The sequence below is a fragment of the Motacilla alba genome, chromosome 4A (assembly GCF_015832195.1).
Source record: "Motacilla alba alba isolate MOTALB_02 chromosome 4A, Motacilla_alba_V1.0_pri, whole genome shotgun sequence".
NCBI lineage: Eukaryota > Metazoa > Chordata > Aves > Passeriformes > Motacillidae > Motacilla > Motacilla alba.
This window is the reverse complement of record NC_052045.1, coordinates 11,244,889-11,261,326: the sequence shown is the minus strand read 5'-3', so window position 1 is coordinate 11,261,326 and position 16,438 is coordinate 11,244,889. Positions and strand designations below refer to the sequence as shown.

Below are 16,438 nucleotides of genomic sequence, written 5' to 3'. Positions count from 1 at the left end.
CAAATCCCATCTGATCCCAAGGACGTTACTGCAGACTGAGTAGCTATTCAACATGTAACTGTACAATAAACCAACTCAATTACTCTAAGTGAAATTAATCCTACTGCAGATTTAGATGAAGGGGATCTACCCCTAAAATGTAAATCTATTTGCCAGCTCAGTCCTCCTCACTTGGCAGGGTTTCAGAGACATTAAGCCTCTCTTACCACTTGCCAACTTTCAGGAGGTTGGACAGATATAACAGGCATTGTTGGGAGGAAAAATAAACTTGCCCTTGCTAGCCCTTCTGTACCAAAAGCTAGAACAAGGCATTTCCTGGAAAGAGGAAAATATTATTCACACAAGGCTTTGGCAGGCAAGCTCCCCTTTGAAATACTGAGCACAATTCTACCTTCCCACTTTCATTGAAGGCAAATTCAAGCTAGATTAATTAACAGATGTAAAAAAAAAAAAAAAAAAAAAAAGAAAAAAAAAAAAAAAAGAAAGGACAATCAGAATAATCCTATAAAACTGCTTGTCTTAAAATGAAGACTTGAGCTTATATTTCTTAAGTAGAGCAAGGTAGGCTAAGACAGTGTAGTTACCTCACAGGTCATGAATGAATTCAGCGTTCGACCCAGACAGCTAAATCCCAAGGGGGACATTTTGAAATAACCTTTTGGAAAGGTATCAGGGACAAAAAACCCAAACCAAACAAAAAACCAACCAAACAAAAACAACAAGCAAAAACTCAAAACAAAAAAACCCCCATCCAATCAAACCAGACTTCCCCATACTTTTACCTTTCAGGAGGCACAATAGCTTGCAAAAGGCATTGCATGGCACAGCTACTTAGATAATCTTAGTAACAGGAGACTATGCCCTAATTCCAGAAAGCTTTTCCTCATATTTTTTTCTCCCATATCCACTCAAACTTATTTGTATGGAAATGCATAGTCTGTACTTACTTTTTTTTAAATCCTCTGAACAACCCCCTCAACCAACCACAAGAACTAAACCAAACAATTAAGTAATGCCCTCTGAACTTTCTCCCTACTGCAGATATCCATCAAAACATCAGACTTGGAGTGAACAGGGTAGTTTTATGTCAGAAGTTATACCTGGGCTAATCCAGCTACTGACTTTAGAAAGGCTGTGTTTCATGATTCACCTCCATCCCCCACCCCCCAAAACACATGACGGACTAACATCCATACAGAGGGAAACAACCCCATTACATTCATGAAATACAAGAACAGCTATTAACAGAAAGCAACATCACTGTGAAACAGGGCACCTACAAAGGAAAATATTTTCTTCACAGAAACAGGCAAAAGTGGCAGTATTAAGAAATTACAGCAAATCCTTTTGAAGTGGCACTAAATGGATGTACAATTATTCAACTCATATTAAAAAGCCATGAAATTTTCTGTCTAAGTAGTGGCACTGAAATTGCCAAAATGCACAGGATGCTGAGGTCTACCACCAGCTCAGAACTGCTTTTCTCATATAAGTGCACTTAGAACAAAACAGCTGAGCTATTCGAAATAAAATGTTGTGGGCACAGTAGATATTAAGTATTTTCTCACTGAAAGTTTCAGATACAAAAAGCAGCAAAGTGAAGTTAAATACCCCTATTCCCAGTAAATAAAAAACCCCACTTGCTTTCAAGAGCCTTTTAATGACCCAATTACGTGGACAAGTGCACACTAACCCAGTGAGGTATAAATAACTTCAGACTTCAGTATAATGTGATTAGCATAATACAGCCCAGCTGAATACTGCAGTACTAATCAAAAGACAAAGTATGACGCTAAGATCAAACACCAAGAGAAAACTTCAAACTACTGTTTTCAATCATTACCTGCTTTTACCCTGATGGTTTCAGTCATATTACCTTTATACCACATGGGCAAGTTCTTGAAGTGATTAATATTAAATGCTAGGAGCAAGCATTAGAGATTTGTGCTTTGAAGCATGCATGATTTCAGATGGAAATCATACTGTAGGCAGTAATGAACACCACTGACAATGGAAGTTTGTGGCTTAGGTTTGATTTCCATATTAAAAAGACACTGATTAAGGTTAGGCAAATCTTCACACTAGATATATTTTTCATGATTTAGCCCATGAAATTTAATTTCAAGAAGCTAGTGTGGGATTAGATGTGACTGCTCAAACATTACACATTAGATTGTTAGTTTGTCACTGACTGCACTCCACCAGCTCCAGCAGTCGAGCTCTAAGGCACTGCAGTTTGTGCCCAAGTCTCCTCAGGCTGTTTATTGCACCCTGCAGCTTACTCCGTGCTACAGAAATAATGACAAACACTCTGCTCTGTTGGGCTGGCCCTAGGTGAGAAATAAAACATCCCTGTAAACTGAAGGGACTCACAAAGAATACCCTTATTGACCTCTGTGCACTATCAGTGTTTCCTGTTCACCAGGTCAAAGCATTTTCTCACCTCCCTTCTGCCCCTCAGTTTATCCTCACTGGAAGGTGTTTCCCTGCATTCCACCTTTCTGACTGAGTTTTGCAGCACACAATCTGCACCGCACATGTTCCTCATACTACTGAGTAAAATCAAAGCCAGCATTAAGAGTTGATATAGAAACATCAAATTTATTCTTCAGACTTAAGGGGACAGAAAAAAATTTCAACTGAACCAGCTCACTGTCACCTTTAAGTGTGTTAGAAGACATTAGAGGGAAATAGAAGGTTTTCCTCTAGGTATGGCAAGATACTTCTGTTTACTTGCCAAGGAACTCTCTGTGATAAAAAAACAGAAGTTCTTGAAAACTATTATTTTCTGTGGGTTTTATTGCTTTAAACAAACAAAAATCTCATTAAGAACTGCAAAGTTAAGTATTGAATACATTTAATCCATGTGAGAAACTACTATACATATTTCCCACATAAAAATACATGAAAGAGAATACAGTCTAGAGAAGAAAGATTACTATGCTACATACCAACCTTTAAAAACACAAAGAACAAAATAATTGGGTTAATCAATATGCAACGTACACTGACCTGAGTAAGATCTGGAATGTCACCTTGATCAATTCCAACTTGCTGGGTTTACAAAAAAAGAAGGAAGAAAAGTACATTACTACATGCAGTGCCAATGAAAATAAAAACCAGCAGTGTCTGAATGTTACATAGAAGCTGGCATATTAAAAAGGGATAGTCATAATTTTCTGAACTGCTACAAGTTTCACTAGGCACACACCTCAGAAATCAAAAATGCATTAAACTGCATCTCAAGGCAAACTCAGTTTTTCATCCAGCCCAACCTGCACGCAGAAAAGCCTGCTAGAAGCATTAGAAACAGCCACATTGCTTACTGGAACTAGATATCAATTTTTAAGTACTTACAGTAAAGGAAAGCCCTATAAATATCTTTAAATAGACTGTAAGAATCAGTTTATACATTCTGGAGCATTCATAAAATTTATAATGATACTTCAGAAAGTTTACTATGTGGTCTGGCTAATAAAAAGGATACCCAAGAATCCCCACTCCATGTTAACAAGCATATATAATCTTTAAAGTACCTAACCTCTAGAAAACTTCCCTGTATAGTGAAGGTAAGCAAACAATCTGTTTCAAGGTGTTTCTACTGATAGTGTACCAATACTGACAGCTAAATGATATCCTTTCCACATACATAGATTTATTTACCTCTGCTACTTTGAGGAACTCTGACAATTTGGTCATTCTGGCTAGAAATTTTTTGTAAATATCCAAGCCTTCTTTGCACTGGTTCTTCTTCATATCAAAATATCTTTCTGAGGATGCAAATAAAACTCTTGTAAGATAATACCCTCCCCAGCAAAAAGTTGACACAGTATTATACAAGTTAATTTGACACAGGCGTCAGTAAGAGGACAGCAGTAACTCAAAGCTATTCAGATATTCAAGCTTATAATACCTGAAACATTTTATAATAAGGCAGTCAATATGAAACCACTTATTTTTCTGTTTCAGCGTGTTAGATTATAATGCAAAAATTTATTAAACATGGATGTGAATCAGTGCAAATCATTAAATTAGGTATTATGGTGAATATTTTCAAAAAGTTAGCTTTTTTTTTTTCCAAAAAGCTGGTAAAATAATTTGAAATAAATCTCATTATCATTTGAAAATATTCCTGGTATTTATTTACCTTTTTAGACCCTCTATCAATACATTTTGATGTGGAAGTGGCTATGTATACTGAATTGACCTACCAAAAGGAGTACCAACCACATCTTTTATGGTTTTGCCCTATATAATTACAAATATGGCACAGAGTAAAAATTAATGGATTAACAGAACAAATTGATGGCTTCATTCATAAATTTGCTTAAATAGTAATGAAAAGGCTTTGCTAAGAGCTTATCACCCTCTTAAAAAAACCCTACATTTTATCTCATCAGCTCAGGTAGATTCAGGTACCAGTCAAACGTGACAAGTCAAGTTTTAAAGAAAGAACAGGAAAACAAAATTCAGCCATACTGTGAGTATATGAAATATTCAAAACACCACATATCTCACCAAACCTTTATAGTCCAATTGCAAAGGTTATCCATTGCACTTTCATGGTATTTTTGTTTCAGTCTCACCAACCACCCTCTCATTTCACTTTCTGTTTCAATATGTATTCTTCCAGGTAGAGGTGGATGTATAAGCCTATGCTCCTGGTCACTAAAACTAAGACAGGCTTCATTTAACAGCAACAGAGCAGAGAAAATTTATTAAGAAACTGAAGTTGTCTATGTTCTTTAGTTTTCTCAATATCTTTGACAAAATTCAAAAGCTAAAAAAATTCTCACATACCTAAAAGATTAATAATCCCCTCATTGTATGCTGCAAAAAGTCTAATGGAATCTTTAAAGAGGAGCATAAAGGCAGCATTTATAACACCATTTGTTAGTTCATTTGGATTTGCCTGTGTAGAAAGCAATGAGAAAGTAAATTAGTATTTAGCAAAATAATGAAACTCTCACTTCAAAGTGAGAGAATGTTACTTAACACTAAGCTTAAAGTACTTACATCAAAATCAAGGAGTGCATCAAGCTGGTTCTGTATGATTGGAAGGGTTTTCAGAAGCTTTTCAGGATTCATAGTTCTCATCACTCCATCTATCCTACAGAGTAAAGGACACACATTTACAAGATACAGAGATCTCAGCACACATTGCATTGTTTCAACAATGCGATGTTGCTTCCAAGGGCCAAAAGAGCACCATTCTATACAAGCTCAAGAACAACTATGGCTTTCCTTGTCCCACCCCCTGCAACAGGAAGGATCAAACACAAGTAGCAGTAGTAGTCTTACCCTCTTTTCATTTTGGTGAAGTCAACTGCTACAAGTCTATATGAAAGTGCTTTTTCATTCAAGTATCTGCTGTATCGCCTAATGAAGGTAGACATATCATAGCCTAGAAGTTAAGCATTTGTAAATTAGACATTTTGAAGGGAAAACTGAGGTTTTTCAGTTCTTTTCAAGAACTGTTCTCCTACTAGCCTATTTTATGTCAGCTTGCATAAAGTCCTTCCTAAGCACTTTCCAGGATCTTGGGATGTGACGTTAGTGTCTTCCCAAGTAAGTGGCTAAGATTAGGAAAGCATTTGTTGCAATTATGAGAATAAACACCTAAACACATTAAAATATTAAACAAGAACTGAGCAGAAAAGATTAGGCAAGCACCAATTAGTTCTTGTTAAGATGTTGTTGAAATTAGAATAAAAATGTATTCCTAGTAAAATGCTGAAGAGTTTGGTAACTTATCTGCCATCCCTCAAAACCCACATAAAAAGCTAAAAATGTTTTCTACCACTAGCAAGTAATTGAAGGACTTATCAGAGATTTGAAGAAGTTCTCCCTATTTATACAGCACATCCTAATTACCATTCCATGCACCTTAACAGTAAATATTTACTTCTGAGTCTTTACAATGCAACAAGAACAATTATTATTGTGCTGATAATTCATCAGGTTTATTCTAATGAGCATCAAGAGCTCACTTCGTAACATTTACAGCTGTGTGTGCAATGCTACATACATTACAGACAGATTTCTAGTACTCACCTAGGTAACGCAGAATCTCACTTTACCTGTGTCTACATTCTTGGCTGGACATTTTTTTTATGTCTCATGAAATAAGAATCAAAACACTCTTCCATTTAGATGTCATTTAGGTCCTAGTATGCACCAATGCATGCACCATCACAGAAAAAAAAAGGAGTAGAGTTATCTCCTTCATGAAAGATTCTTACCCTGCATGGCACTTTTGTCCAGGTAGTTATTTAGGTTGAACAAAGTGTTCCGGGATGCAAGATACTGGATAAAGCGCTGTTGGTGAAGGAAAAATGGAGAATTTAATTGTTGTGAGAGTCAAAACATAGAAGCATATTACAAGCAAACTACATTTACCTTGTAACTGTTTCTAGTAACCTCTATGTACAATAGAAATTAGTTAAAAGGGAAAAAATGAGAGGAAAACCTGAAAATACTCATTAGCAAAGCTTCTGACGTCCAAAACTCAATTTGGCAAAAATATAAATTTAAACTAAACAAAGAGACATTACTGATCATGAATAAAATACAAATAATCCTAGAGGAATCTGCCTAGTTAACTTTGTACTTTAGAACAGACAAGCTGGAAAACATAAAGCAAAAATACTACTTGCATAATCCAGGCTCCTGAAGTTTGACGTAGCTCAGCTGCTGCAGTGTGAAGAGCACACTTTGTTTTACAGGTCATTTCAATCAAGTTCACAGAGCTTTGCAGAGAGGAGGAACACCAAGCTTTCACAGCAGGTTAATGGCTGGAAAGCACTTCTAAGAATTGGCACTTCAGTGTTACCAGTGGTGAACAATCATTTCTTAGGTCAGTGACCATACACAGGTTCAGGACTGTCACCTGACCAAAGTTTAGCTTTTAACATAAGGCTTGTGCAAGAGAGGCTACATTTCTAACTCCATGTTATTGTCTAGAAAGCTTTTACTAGATTGTGATGAAATAATCTATGTGAATTAAATGCAGTAGAACGGTGCTTCAGGGGAATGCTAACAGCAACAACATATGCAGACTCAGCCCATTAGATGGTGTCCTGCAAGATCAAATATGCTAGTCACCATATTCCTCTCCCCTTTACCAAGTATTCTTTCTTATCTGTTATTAGGTTGGCTGCATATTTACAGAGTGCTAACAAGACTCTTCTGCTGTGCTCTTACTGATAAGCACTACCCTAATGAAGTAAAGCTCATCAGAAGTCTTTCAAGCCTTTATTCTACAAAGGTCACTCATTATTCCCTCACAGACCAACCCAGATACCTGCAGGTAAACTGCAAACACTGATATATTTTGGCATTGAAGTAAGGAAGGAATATTTTTTTTCCTCTGGACAAATACTTTAGAGGCATCAGCAGAGGAAAAATGAAGTCTTTGAAAAACTGAAGTACATATCTAATGCTTTACAGATTGAGACAATTTTTAAAAAGCTCTCTAGTAGGGTTTAAGAGAACAAATCTTGTCTTACCTCATTTCCATACATCATGAGGTGGTGTGTTGTAATTAGAGCTTTGAACACTACAACCCAGCTACTGTTTGCAGTTCTCTCAAAGAGTGTATCTGCCAACTGTGGAATATTCACATTCATTTCATTTGTGCACTGTATTAGATCTAAATTAAAGGAAAGAAAAATCAAAGCATTACAATGAATTACATGCTCAGAGGATCAACATGTTATTTTGCGGTTTTTACATTGAGAATTCATACTGAAAGCATTAACTTCAGTTCTTGGTTTAAGAAATAATTGAGGTGCTTTACTCTCCTTGCTCAGATTCACTACATTTTACTGAAAAACTCCAAGTATGGACTTCAAAGGCATTTCAATAATTTGATGGAGTCCCAATATCTCATCAATAAATAACCTTTTCCATTAAAATGGAGCCCAAATTAGTCTCTGAAAGCCAGTGTGAGCTGGCTGGATGTGTGACCTTCTGGATGCTCAATGCCTGAGGTCACTCCATCTAACCAAAGAAATGAAAAGCTGAGACATCCCAACCTCATGAGATCAACAGGCAGCACAACCCTGCCACTCCCACCTAGGCCTGAGTACTCACAATGATGGCAAACGAGATGCTAGGAATCTGTAAAACATGCCTCTTTTCTGTAAGAGCAAGAATTTGCATCTATGCACCCTTCCCCTTAGCTTAAAAACACCTGATCACAAGCCTACTGAGTATTTTGTGATGGATCATGGTAGGTCTTGGGCTTTCATACAAAAAAGCTCTTTGTGTCCTAGACTGACAATGAACTCAATAGTAGAACATTAACTTGGGAGGTCAGAGACAGAGAGGTTCAAGACTTTGCCTGAGATTTAGCACAAAACCAGGACAGGCTCCAGCAGACATATGGGAAGAGCACTTGCCTGAGAAGGCTAAAGAAGGTACTTGCTGAGAAAAGAGCAGAGAACTGAATCCAGGACTACTCTAAACCCCTCGAGACATGCACATCAGACATTTATTCTCCCTCTGTGCTAAATTTGGCTCAGGTGTGATCAAAGTACACCCTAAGGACTGGGCAAGGCCAGTAAAACAAACATTTGGTTTGAAAAGCTTCCTTTGTGGCCTCTCATTTAAGCTGAGCCTGTGAGCAGCCCAGTGGCAGCAGAGCCCATGGCTGTTTGTGCAGCTTGTCTGGATGAGGAGCTGAAGGAGGGCAGGTGCCTGGGCAGCCAGGCAGCAGCTGAGTTCCGAGGTGTTGGCACCACTGAAACAGCCAACTGCTCTGCCTTAGCAGCAGCACGGAGCACAGACTGTGTCATCAGAAGCACTTTAAATGTCAACTTAGAGCTCACACATTGATAATTTAGGACAAAATATTTCACAGAAATTCTGCACTTGAAATTTATATATTTCTAGTGCACAGAGTATGTTACAGATGGACTTTAACTAAAGATTGGTTTATTAAGACAAAGTCCTTTGATTAAGGATTGCTGTTTAAAATAGTTTAATAACCAGAGTAATTTTAAAAAATAATTTTAGTATCTCATCAAGGTAGAAAGCTATAAAATGCAAGTTATAATAAGTTACTAATTTCATTCAGATGTCTGAGATTTCCAAGTACATACAAAACATGGAAGCTGGGATGAAAACTTTCATTCTTATTAGCAATATACAAAAATGCGGAAATAGCTGCACAAAAAGAAGAGCACCAGAAAGCAGCTTTAAGCAAGATATACATCAAAACCTTATTGCTGAGTAGTATTCAAAGAGTTCAATATTTACAAATGTGAACTTTCTCAAAACCCGAGTAATTTGGTTAGCTACTGCTCCCTATTCATGGTTATATCACCATTAGATGCTCTGTCAAATTAATAAGTACTTTAACCTCCAAGTCTAAACAGTCTATAGGCAATTATTGCCCCATATAATGAAGCAACAGCCTCATCAATTGAATGAGGATCTTGTTGTGACATTTCTAAGTAGTTATCTCAAAACACACTAAAGCAACTAAGTCTTCCTAAATCCAACCAGTTTATAATCAGGTATTATAGAAATACATGGAAAATACTGAGCAGTATCTAAGAGCAGCAGCTGATGTGTCTGTACCCCACACAGAAATGTTACAGGACTATTAAAAGTCCTACTCTCAGTTTATAAAAACCAACCAACCAACAAAACCTCAACCAACAAAAATCTCAAACTCTTTCAGGAGCAATACCTATAAAACTAGGTAACAGTTAAAGAAATTCCATTGATCTGCTGAGGTCAAAGACCACACAGCTTATCGAAAATATTAATTCAGCACAAAGTCCTTTTGCTTCACATAATCAGTAAGCAAGTCAAATTTTTCACTGAAGATTTTTCAATATTAAATGTGCTTATTAAATAACAGCTGAAACTAGAAGGAAGATCCAGGTTAAAAACCCAAATCTTGCTGCTCTCCAGTCAAGCTAGGCAAGGTATTTTCATTTGTACTTTGCCAGCGCTCCCCAGAGAGATTTCTGTCCTGTCACCTTCCCTCAAGCTAAGGTCTCCCAGCAGATGTTCCAGCAGACCCCAAGATGATGCTAACCCTGGGAGATCCTTTGCACATTCTGATGTCGGTGACTGCCACTGAGCGTTCTTACAGTGCTGCTTGGGCACAATGTAACAGGAATCCTACTGCTAGCACCTGCATGCAGTGCTCTAAGTGGAGAGCTCTCCTTAAGCCCCATATCCATAAAACAAGCCTTGCTTTATGCCAGAATAATGGTTTACTTCCACAGGAAGCCACGCAGATCACTTCTGTCGAGTGTCAGTTACACAGTGAAGCTGACAGAGCTCTGCTGTATTTGAGAAGCTCTTTTGTTATTGTTTCATTCTCAAGTGTGGACATTTCTGTGTAAGATGCATGTCTGTCCATCTCAAAAGGCAACCAAAATTAAACACCTCACATGGGCAGGGCCACTAGGAGTCTAATTCAAGCTGCGGCTGAGTGAGCTGCCACCCCATGCACTCTGAGAGACATGAGACACACTGAGGACAACCCTCACTGGCTGCCCTGGAGACAGTTTTTACAGGGGGTACTCAGCACAGCGTAGTCTTTGATTCCAAACCTCCTTCAACAGCCAAGCACATAAGTCACAGTTACCAATATCGGAGAACACATGCTTAGACAAACAAAATGTCTCTGAAATACTAAACTAAGCAAAAAATGGCAGTGCATTTTAAAGGCCAAAACTGGACCTTCTTAAGAGCGTATTGCAAGAGACCAAGTTTAAAAAAAAGGCTACTTCAAGGTTTCAATAAGGCTACTTGGGGTAATTTAAAAAAATATTTTACAACTAGCAATAAAAACAAAGCTGGCATTATATTTTAATTCTACAATTGAGATACATAAAAAGAAATGTAAGCGCCATTTCTCTAACATGATTCTTCTAAGTCTGCAATGGGAGTATCTAGATAGAGACAACTGTAGGGATCTATTACAGCTGGTGGCACAGAAGGAAGAGGCTATTATCCCCATACAGCTGGAAGTATAAAGGAACACATGCACCTGAGAGACTGACAGCTGGGCAACAGTAACATGGATGTTGGCAGCAAAAACTGGAATGAAATGCACAGGGTGAGTGATGCTCATTTTCCTATGGCAGTACTTATATAAACACTTCACAACTCAAAGCATTTTGCCAATTACCCAGAGGAATCATTTCAACTGCAAGTGAAACTGCAGCACTATTTCTAGAATGGAATTTAGGAACATGTTAACATCACACAGGAAAAAAAAAAAAAAAAGAAAAAAAAGAAAATTAAAAAATAAATCTAACAGTTTGAAACCATAAGAGTACCATAGGGGCTTTCAAGCAGCCTGGATGAGCTGAGAGAATCTTAGTGCCAAGAACAGTACTAAGTATTTCTTTTCCACAACTCATCTGAAATACTGGCACAGGCACATCATCTATGAAGCTATACTGCTCTTCAGAGAACAGCATGCATAAATCCAGATATTAAAAACAAACAAACAAAACCAAAAAACCAAAACAATACAATATATGTATATGTATCTATCTATATCAGGTTTTTGGAAAATTCTCAGCCAGGCACTGACAAAAACTGACATACTTTTCCCCTTTTAAGTAATAAGAAAAGCCATAATTTTCTTGAGACAGGAATCTCTCTCAAGAGAGCTGTAAATACATAAGATAAAGGCAACCATAATAGTTTAATATTAATGTATTTCTTTCATTTTGTCACAGGACTGAAACTGCTTTAAGACAGATGTAAGAATTAAGACCATTTTCCTCAATCCCAGCAGTCTTAAAAAATACATTTTCTTCTAGAAAGTTGCATCATAGATGGCACATTACAAAAATGTAAAACATCATTGCCACTTCAGCCAACTTTCTCAACGTAGCCAAGGAATGCAACAATTTTTGCTGTAAGACTTAAAAGACAGCAGTCAACTGTTACAAACATTGTTTTGCCCATGTTTGCTCATAGTGCATGTCTGAGAGCAATCTTTAAATTTCAGTTATATAATAACAGCTAAATCTGAGTTACTTTACCACAAGCAAAGCAATTCAGCTATTCTGTCCCACTCCCCCACTAAACAAGGATACAGGACAGACAGCCCATAATGGTTTAAGAAAATCTATATACAAACCTCATTTATAGATCCCACAGTATCAACTATTGTTTTTTCATTCAAGTTAAATTTCCTCAATTATTGTACTGAAAACTTCACAAATTGCTAAAGAACTTCAAATGAATGACAGCCACTGGTCTGGGTAAAGGGTTCAAGAAAATGCCTTTGTCCTGTACAACAACTTGTGCAGGAACCACACTGCATCAGCATTCACTCGACAGCCAAAAGCTCAGGTTGCCAAAAGAAAGAATGGGCAGTACCAGAATTACAGTACCAGAATTACCACTTCTTAGAAGGTTTCCAAAACTTGTATACGTATGGGAGTTTTAAGTTTTGATTAGCAACATTAACTACCTTCCCCTCCCCTGTGCTTCTTAAGTGGGCTGTATACAAGTTAAACAGAAGCTGTTTTTTCATTACTGTGTTAATTTAAAAGCTTAAGCTGCAATTAATTTAGGGGTTTGTTTTTTCCAAGTTTTGGTCTACACACAAGTCCACTCAGCCAGTTACCGGCTTGGCTACAGCTTTAATTTCTTCTTTTTTCTTTTGATTCTTCAGTGGTTAGACAAGAGGAGGTTTGCCTCCAAAGGTGTGACGGCCCCACTGTGCTGTAAAGCAGACTCTGAAGGCTGAGGGAATGACAGAACTCTCACCAGGAAAGAAGAGACAAGACCTTCAGGTGCTCCACTGTCAGCCTCTATAGAACATTTTATATCACCCGAAAATATTACAAAATACTACAGAAATAGATCTGTTTACTTATTTAGGACACCATGACCTACTTTAAAAGGTAAATCCCCAAGTATGCCCATTGACATTGCTTAGGTTTTTAGGGTGGATTTTTTGTGGGTGTTTTTTCACTCTTGAAGTAAAATATGACTATACTACTCAGCAGTTAGGAGTCAGACAAACCACAAGACTCTTAAATACACACCGACACTGCATATGTAACACTTTTCTGTAAAAACCTATATTGTAATACCACAGTTTTTCTTGCTGAGGAAACTTGGCAATAAGGGGATTTTAAGAATTAATCTGAACAGAGGGCACAAACTGATACTCCTCCACAATCCCTGATACAACTGCAGCAACTCTCAAAAAATTGTTCCTGGTAAAGCTTCTTCCTGAGCAGCAGTTACAAATAATACCAGATGGTGTAGCATTTTGAATGACACACACACTTAGTGACCAGAGTGCAACCACCAGAGTTTTACATTAAATCCAAGCTATGTTTTCCTTCATAATGTACTTAAATTTGGAAGTACTCGCACTGTATCTTGGAAAAAATACTGTATGATTTTTTTTCCAGACATTACAGTATTTCATATCTACCTGCTCACATTTAATACAAGTAAATCTTACATACAAGTGAAAAAATAAGAAATGCACTCAAAGGGCTGCAGATGTGTGAAAAGCAGTGCCTGGGTAGGCTCAATGAACACAGGAGCATGTTCATTGGGATTTTTAACCCCTTACAGACATATTTAAGGCACCATATTTCACATATTTTTTTTCCTTCCCCACCAAAGCATTCCTTATTTCAGATACCAAGTGACAATAAAATTTTTGTCTGTCTTAGGCCAAGGTCTGAGCAAATGAATTACACTAGAATACAGAAGTCATGTGGCACAGAAGGGGACTGTCAGGAGACTGACTGACAGCTCTAAACAGCCTGGGATCAAAAGGAACCTGTTAGTCAAAGGGCACTCTCAGTTTAAGGTATTCTCAAGTTAAGAATTGTTCCATGTTTCCATTTTCTTGTTTTGTAAGGGTGACTTACAGCAGATGACATTATTTCAATAGTATTTTCAAACAACACACTACCTCTTTTAGGATTGAGAACCTTTCAAACTATTGAGCAAACTCACCACTTTCTGGCTTCCTGTTATGTTGCCATTTGTGGACTCAAAGGTTACCTCACTGAACTTGTACCACAGGCAGAGCACAAGACCAGAAGAAAAAAGGTAACTTTAAAAAGGTATCTTTAGAAAACAAATTGTCAGTAACCCAGTTTTAAAGCTTTTAATTTCAACACAATAGCTGCAATGTTCACTACTGTAGCTGGATGCCACCCATTCAGATCAGTAACAAATGAAATATATATTGGGCTGGTTTTAACTGTTTGATCCACACCGAAAGCTCTCACACAAGCCAGTATGAGCAGACCAGTGTCACAGGGTCACACATCTCAACTATCCTCAAACAATATAACCCAGAACGCTTCTGCCGAGAGCCTGAACCAGCAGCACCTTTAGTACCATCAACTTGCATGAATCCTGCAAAACTACCCGCCTGTCTTTGAAGAAACCAGCAAAAGGCTTCAAGCCTTTTTTCGTCTCTTTAATGGAAACACACACGCTTATTTCGCTTTTACAAGCTGGAGAGCGGGTGTGCTACAGCACGTACAAGGTTTGTGCACTTCCGAGCAGTCAGACAGGAACTCCAATTGCTACTCTGTTACTAAAGCGAAGCAACACCACTGACACTTCTGTAGATTTCAGGGGTAACTCGCTGCATCTTTTGGTATAGACAAAGAGGTTTTAACATACTAAGTTTAAGCGTATTTAAGCGGCAGCATACTCTCATCCAGAAGAAACGAACTGATCAACCTACGCCCTTCCCTTTACCTCACTTTTAATCTTTTACCTCGTATCGCGAGCCGTAAAACAGAAAACGATGATATTTTGGGAAATGTTCGAAATGTTTAAACGGCTGTAGTCCACGGGATGCACAGAAGGACGACTAAACAGCGCTTTAAAAAATTAAACTCTGCCTTGCAACAGTGAACACACCTTTTCCCCAGGTGCCGGATTAATAAGCACCACTGTATCCAGAGCACAAGAGCTAAGCAGCTCACACCGGGAACAGCTCATGAGGTTAGAATATTTTTGCTCCCCGGGCGCGACCAGGTGTTACAAACCTCGCTCCCTCCACGTGGAAAATAAGTTCTGAAGCTCACACCCGTCAGGTCCACCCAGATTTACAGGACACCCCCATCCAGCTGCAGGCGGCCGGCTCTGCCCTCTCCCCGCCTGTGGCCGGAGGGCCCGGCCGACAGGCTGCCCCGAGCTGGGAGCTCCAACCCCGGGCCCACCGGCCCCGCCGCCAGCTCCTACTCACAGTCCAGGTGCTTCTTCTTGGGGCCCATCACCTCGTGGGTCGTCGCCTTGCACACAGCCTTGGCGACGGCCGAGCCGGTCACACTGTGCTGCGCCGCCGTGATGCGGTCCGTGATCGACTGCCCCGACATCATCGCCGCGGCCCTGGCGGCGGCTCCGCCGCGTCCCCCCGCAAGGCCGGGACGGCGGCTCCCCCGCGGCCGGGGGCGAGCGCAGCCTCCCGGAGGAAGGGCGCCGGCGGCTCCCTCCGGCGGGAGCGCTCGCCGGGCTCCGCCTCAGCGGCTGCTGTCGGCCGCCGCCGCCGGGGCTGTTCCCGCTGCTCCGCGGAGCGGCGGCGGAGATCGCTCGGCTCCCGGCACCGCTCGGCGCTGCCGCCTCCGCCCGCGGGTGCGCCCCGGCTTTCCCTTTCACATTACGCTCACAGACAAAATGGCGGCGGCCGCGGCGTCAGGTGACCGCGCGCCCGCCCCGCTCCCGCCCCGCCGCTGCCGAGCGGGGCCGGGGCCCGACTGGGTCCGGGCCGGGAGAGCAAAGGGAGCGGAGCGGGGCCGGCCGCGGAACGGGGTCGGGAGCAGGAGCGAGGCAGGAGCCGAGGCCGCCCCCCACGCCGGGCCTCAGGTGTCCGCGGGCGGTGGGACCCACCCCCGCTGCGCCGAGGCGCTCCGTGACTCGCCGCCCCCAGCACCGGAAAATCGCAGAATCAAGTTGGATGGAAAAGACCTCTGCGATCATTGATCCCAGGCTGTGACCGAACACCACCATGTCAACCACACTAGGGCACTGAGTCTTTTCTTAAACACCTCAGGGTCGATGACTCCACCACCTCCCTGGGCAGCCCATTCCAATGTCTAATCACCTTTTCTGTGAAGAAATTCCTGCTAATGCCCAACCTAACACCTCCCCTGGTACAGCTGGGGACTGATCTCTCGCTCTGTCACTATCTGGTGGGAGACGAGGCCACTCCCCAGCTGGCTGCAGCCCCCTCCGGGAGTTGCCCGCCGGCTCTTTGTGTGGCGGGCGGCTGCGATGACGAGCGGCGCCCGCCGGGCCCTCACGGCGAGGCGGCGGCGGGAGAAGCGGCGGCGCGGGAGCGGGGGCCGGGGAATGAGCGAGATGAGATTTTCATCGCAGATCACAGCGGTTTGGGCTGGAAGGGACTCTGGGGTAGTCTAGTTCCACCTCCCTGCCATGGGCAGGGACACCTGCTAGACGCGGT

At 40.6% G+C, this 16,438-nt stretch overlaps 1 protein-coding gene across 9 annotated transcripts in view; it reads right to left on the bottom strand.

The window, feature by feature from the left end:
* VBP1 (VHL binding protein 1) overlaps positions 1–15,981 on the bottom strand; it is a 39,793-nt gene extending 23,812 nt beyond the window's left edge. For 2 of the 9 annotated variants that reach the window (XM_038164574.1, XM_038164573.1), the window contains exons 1-8: positions 15,224–15,957; positions 7,509–7,651; positions 6,243–6,318; positions 5,302–5,404; positions 5,017–5,110; positions 4,801–4,912; positions 3,664–3,770; positions 3,013–3,054 (exon numbers count right to left, since the gene is read on the bottom strand). In XM_038164574.1, coding sequence (XP_038020502.1) covers positions 3,013–3,054; positions 3,664–3,770; positions 4,801–4,912; positions 5,017–5,110; positions 5,302–5,404; positions 6,243–6,318; positions 7,509–7,651; positions 15,224–15,356 — 810 coding nt within the window. In that variant the 5' untranslated portion in view covers positions 15,357–15,957. Of the gene's footprint in view, positions 1–3,012; positions 3,055–3,663; positions 3,771–4,800; positions 4,913–5,016; positions 5,111–5,301; positions 5,405–6,242; positions 6,319–7,508; positions 7,652–15,223 lie in introns of all 9 variants that reach the window. The other 7 variants (XM_038164582.1, XM_038164576.1, XM_038164572.1 and 4 more) reach the window with 7 other exon arrangements.
* Between the last annotated feature and the right edge of the window lie 457 nt (positions 15,982–16,438).